Source organism: Anneissia japonica, unplaced genomic scaffold (genome assembly GCF_011630105.1).
Source record: "Anneissia japonica isolate Jap-2015-1 unplaced genomic scaffold, ASM1163010v1 scaffold287845_len271631_cov178, whole genome shotgun sequence".
NCBI classification, from domain to species: Eukaryota; Metazoa; Echinodermata; class Crinoidea; order Comatulida; family Comatulidae; genus Anneissia; species Anneissia japonica.
In genome coordinates, this window is record NW_022735743.1 from 135,923 (window position 1) to 141,881 (window position 5,959).

General features: G+C 36.0%; 1 protein-coding gene across 1 annotated transcript in view; it reads left to right on the forward strand.

Annotated features, from left to right (window-relative positions):
* The first annotated feature begins 1,129 nt into the window (after positions 1-1,129).
* The window catches only part of LOC117116680 (alpha-catulin-like), a 58,427-nt gene continuing 53,597 nt past the window's right edge, over positions 1,130-5,959 (forward strand). Inside the window, exon 1 of the mRNA XM_033260769.1 lies at positions 1,130-1,343. Within this exon, the coding sequence (XP_033116660.1) occupies positions 1,245-1,343 (99 nt within the window). The 5' untranslated portion in view covers positions 1,130-1,244. The remainder of the gene's footprint in view (positions 1,344-5,959) is intronic.

Sequence of the window (5,959 nt, forward strand, 5' to 3'; positions counted from 1 at the left end):
TCGGAAAAATAATGTTGCGCCCTCTATTGTAACAGTTTACCCTCCCAATATAATAACAATATTAGTAATAATAATTGAGACCCTGACCACCTTTTTTCCCAGTTGACAAAATCGTCTCATACAATATCACTTTTGGAAAGTCACAAAAATTATAAGTACTTCAAAATGAGTAAGTTAATATTAAAAATAGTTTTTATGATTTTTTTTTGTATTTTCATTGGACAAATAATAATAATAATAATAATAATAATAATGGTAATAATGACAATGACAATTTAAAAAAATATATAATAATATCTCGAATATATAAGCAGGCTATCACTTTACATTTGGCAAGAACATACTAAAATTATTGCTACAAAAAGCTTTTATTTATTAGAAATTCAATCTTAAAAGTCCCGCGAAATTGTAATGAGCAGATAACTAAGAAATGCTGTGTTGGCCAGAGCCATGGTAAGAGAACCTACTCAATGACAAAAGTACTTATAATAATACTATACTAGTACTATATTAATACTTTCGTCATCGGAACAAAATTGTAGGGCCTATCCTTATCCTTAACTGTAGTCTGATCTTTGACAAAAGCGCATTGATAGATCTACGCCTGCAAGAAGAAAGTGCTCTGGAAATTTACATGTAAAAACAAACAAAAAATAACTTATTGTGGAGAGTCGCTTACAGCGCTTCGTAACTGAAAAGGAAAAGCGCTACAAGTAACAAGTAACAAGTAGGCTAAATTTCAATATTCATTATGTTCAGACAAGAGACAGAGAAAATGTGTGGGGAATGATTTGCTTCAATATTTATTTCAGACTCAATTACACAAGAAACAATTAATTACCATTAATCGCGATTGCACTGCCTTATGTGCTTATGAGCATGAAGAGGATTAAGTAAGTAAGTAATCGCGATTATCTTTACTCAAGAGTTTCCAGTTGTATATCATATATAATATCATATATTTTATTGTAATTGTGATTTTGCACCAGTCACATCCATCCACTGATCTCCGCTATAATAACGTAGATCATGTCAGTGGTCGCATCGTTATAATTATACTTTGATCGTATGTGATGGAGACAGAAATAAATCGTGATGCGCCCTCTGTAGCCACACTAGTTTGGTTTGTTGGTATGTGCATGGATGGGGATGCTTGTTTTTGTCGAGCGAGCCCTGATAATTCTCGCGACCGGGCGTTTTCGTATTGGTTTTGATGTTTATTCCTCAATCAAAGACGACAAGACATGGCTTATGTAGACCGGTCTGGCGATATGAACGACTCAAAGGCATTAGAAATTAAAACTAAATCTATAGAACAAACACTGGTGCCATTAGTAACACAGGTAAGATTAAATCAATCCTTTTATTATCTGTAGTGCGATGACAAGCCCACATCTCTCTTCTAGTTGTAACGAAGTGAAGATGGGCATCATTCACTGACTGAGGATGTACTACTGTAAACGTTGTTAATGTTAGGAAGAAGAGATTAAGAAAGCTTTCGTTCCACCGTCACATTTCTTTAGTAAAGTACTAACTGATTATTTAATAAATTCCAGCTAGATTATTGATACACTAATAATAGTATATTAATTAAGAGCTAATGGGTATGACGTACACATTTGCCAAGTACAATATAAATTTCAAGCACACACACAGCAGGTTGACTACATACAAGAAAATTAGCCTTACAGTCAAATAAAGATATTGTTGTACTTGTTTGTAGCTCTATACTCTATTCAGACTAGCATTGCATTGCGATCGGTTGTAGCAATTGTGACACTCAATTGGAATTCATAATTGTGTGTGAAATCTTACCAATAGTAGTCGATAAGTAATCGATATCGCAATTATACCTGTTGCGATTGGGTGTTAAAATATTTATGTTTATGTTAAGCGCATCCCAACGTAGTGTAGTCTGATTATTAATAGGGTACTAGGCCTTCTATAGTATTAACAGAGGCGTATATACCCTATTCAGACTATACTCCATTGGATCCTTAATCAAAAACTGATTACTCTTGATTGCAACCAACAAGCACATTCAGACCAAATCAGACACAAACTTTGGTGCCACAGACGGGTTAGAAGTAAGCTTTTAAAGTACGGTCAGTTTGCTTGTTGTAAGCCCTGGGTAGTGCTCATGAAGACTCAATTTGTATAATTCAAAGCTACTGAGACAATTTACTTATAAGAAGTCTGAGGAGTAAATGTGCTACTTTCTCGTACACAATGGAATAAACGCTTAGAGTATAACCGATATTTAGACGCACTTAATTCAGAGCTCGCTAGTAAATATGACCTTTATTATGACCTAAAATGTTTTCAATCTACCTTTGAACTGTAAAGAATATTATGCCATGGGTAACAATCGCCGGATTTAATGCACACTTGAAATTTTACGTCTGTCATGACTTTACAATACTTCAGGAGAAAGGCCTTCTGAACATAACTATTGAAACGGTAGGCCTCGGATAGCTAGACTATATTGACTGACCTTAGCCCATTGGTGCCTATCGAATTAATCAGATTCCATGGTAATCAGGATTAATAGGGGGGTTTCGCATGCGAGTGCATACAGTTAGTGTGACATATACATCATCATTTATGACATCATATCATCCACTAACTGTGTGGATGATACGTATATCTCACTCACTACACGTAAGTAAAAAACATGTAGGAATATTTTGGATATCTAGTAAGACCTTTAAAGTAATCAAGAAATCATTCACTTTTATGTTGATGGAGACAATGTGCATAGAATCCAAGTCTTGTAAAACTGGAGTTTAAAATTGAGGGGCTAGGGCCTATAAATGAATCATTTTCCTGTCTCAAAGATTTCGCCGTCTCGAAAGGGATTTGTCCCCTCAGCCCATCCTCATAGTTATATTAGGCCTACAGTACAGTACTTGTCTTTCGTTGAGAGGTGTAAGCAATTTTATTTATTTTGCAATAAATGAAATGAGGATGTGTGAGGCTGTAAAATATTTCCCGCGTAAAATATTAGGCCCAAAAATCCGTTGCCGCATTTTGAAAATATAAGCCGATTTTGACGGATATTTTGCAGAAAATTGAGGCCTTTATAGTAGGAACACGAGTATTTACGATTCTGCGCATCTATTTTTAGTTCCTTTGTGACCTTATAAGGTCTTTACTTTAACCGCAGTTTAGCGAGCTGCTTATTTTTAGCGACAGTAAACAACAAAGAAATTTACAAGAATGGGTTTTGTGTTTTAATTTATGGTGACCAATGTCAGTTTTAAGCAATTTTAAGAGTTTCAAGTCGGCAGAATTCGGAGACAATTCCTTTATTTTTTGAGCATAATAAATTTATCGACCTAGGCCAACTTACTCAATCCTCAGACCCTGGGACTTCACCTGGGGAAATTCGTGTACGCGAAGTTGGGCGTAAAGTCGGTGTGGGATTCTACCCGGGGAACTATGGTAATATTTTATAGCAGTAGTGACTGAGAGAGTTTTCACTATTGTTGAAAAAACAAAACCAAGCTTCAAGCTAGCATGACAACAAAAGCTTAAAGTGCTTTAATGACACACAAGCTGAAAATGTTGAACAGAGATTATAAGTGTCATTCGAATAAATATTGACGTTATGACTCCAATGAGATCCAGCGAAACAAGCAACATACCGTGCCCTTCTTGGTGAAGTCTGTAAGCCTACTGATTAAAATGTAACTTAAATATTTTTTCTTGGTTGTGAGGTAAATAAACAGTACACTTGAAATTAAGTAACTCTTGTTTTGTTTGAAGCAACTGTACAGGAATTAGGATATATAATTGCCATCTTAATTTTTTGTCGCCAATGAATAGCGTCCCTATTTTTGATATTCGAATGTTGGCAGGTATGTCCTCTCAGACTTTGGCTGAGAACTCGTGTATCGTGGGAATCAACCATGCCTGAAAAATGGTTACTTGCAGTTGACGTGACGATGGCTTTTAAACACACAATAAGAAACGATCAACACACTCCTATACGTAGAATATTATTAATAATGTTTATTTTATTGAAATTCTCCATATTATTATAAATTCTTGCAAATTAAAAAAAGAAAGAAAAACAATTTTGCTTTATCAAAGCAGTATGCATGTAGGCCTATAAATGTGGTAGGGCCTTAGCAAAAATACTTAATTTTGTGTTATTTTTTATGATTATTGCGCAATAATATTGGGACAAGTAAAATTGTCTTCAGGACAAGTGCATTTTTCAAAGGTGCTTGTCCGGGGACAAGTGAAAATCTATGAAATTCCCTCATGCCTGAATCCTTTTTTTCTTGCTTCATTTTTAGCAAGAATTCATTGTGTGTGGTGTACAATACTGTAGCTGTGCTAGGCCTAGAAAAAACAAACGAGGCATGTTCGTGCAATAATATTTTTTTGGCCTTGTTACAGTACCTGTCTTTTCCTAACCAGCTAACCGGTGACCTACACCAAAACAATCCAGGCTGAAAGGACTCAAGGCTGAAAAAACCCCATATTATTTGAATTCAAGAGGTTATTGCACTTTCCTTTACCGTTTGTACTGTTACTGATAGTATTTTATTGCCCAGGTGATATCAAGAACTAACTCAAATTATGTGCATAGAATTTTAACTAACTGTGTAATACATCTGGTAGTGGTTAAGTGCCTAGGTCTAATTTTCTGCAAACTTTGCTTGGAAATCAGCCCTGAAATGAAATGCGTTTCTACTGTAGGACTAATAAATTTGTGAGCAGAGGGTTTGTTGCACAGAACCTAATTGGAGCCTGCCGAGGGAGAGGTCCTGGATCAGAGACAAAATACCAGTACTGTATCTGTAGACAAATACTGTACAGAAATGTAATTTACATGAGCTTTGGCAGATTCAATGTTTATCTCTCCTAAAGTTTTGAAAGTCCAGAATACTTAACCTGGATCTATCTATCCCAAAAGAGAATACCCCTTGAAAACAAAATGGAACTGTAACAGTGGGCCGTGGCACTTCTGATTTGTGTAATTTTTTTAAAATTGGGGAAACACTTATGTTTCGGCCCTACCAATACATGAAAGATGTAGATAATAACACACAAAGAAACCAGTCCTGACAGGAGTATTGCTGGCACCACAATGCCCAAAACAACAGCTATGCTACTGTAGCTCACATAGCCTGACGAAGTCATGTTGATAACGATGAAAGCTTGCAATAAGTTAATATCCATTGTGTTTGGTTTTAAAGATTAAAACAGTCCAAAAACAATTCCACACTTGATGCATGCCTATAGGTCTATTCCAAGTTGTTATACTCCAAAAAAAGGATACCACTATGCCGAATAATTTAGGGAATCTAATCTTTACATCTAGCATTTAAACCAGCCAGGTATTATCAACGATTACAACACCACACATCTTCTAATAACCAACTGAAAGTTTGTGTTTCTTCGTGAGGAAAACGAAAACAAAAAATTTAAAAAATCATTTTTTCTTGCTTTGTGCGCTATGGCTACGTAGTCTATTTTACTATATAATTAATAGTGAAAAGGTAGAGTTTGTTGTGCATGAAATTAAAATGTCAGAAAAAAGAATTTAAAATATGATTTTTTAGGATTGTGTTGTGAAATTCAAAGTGAAGGTTTGAACCTCCGACTTCGTGTTTGAGAGACTGAAATGCAACCGCTGTGCCAATCATCTGCCTGTTTGACTAATGTCATGTGATCTACTGGTGTGGGAGCAGTGGTGGCTCATATAATTTTAGGGGAGCAAACTGTTGAACAGTGTGTTTGAATACAAAGCTTAGAGGGGGTTCTAGTGTCCAAGCTTCTGGTGCCCAATGGCATATCTAGAGGGGGTGCACAGGGGCACACGCCCCTCCAAAATCACTCGTACCCTCCCAAGTAGCCCCCAAAAATCACTTGCAAGTAGTTAAAAATCACCTTATTTTGCGAGTAAGCGCACCTAAAATGATCATCGAGCCCCCCCCACTTCACC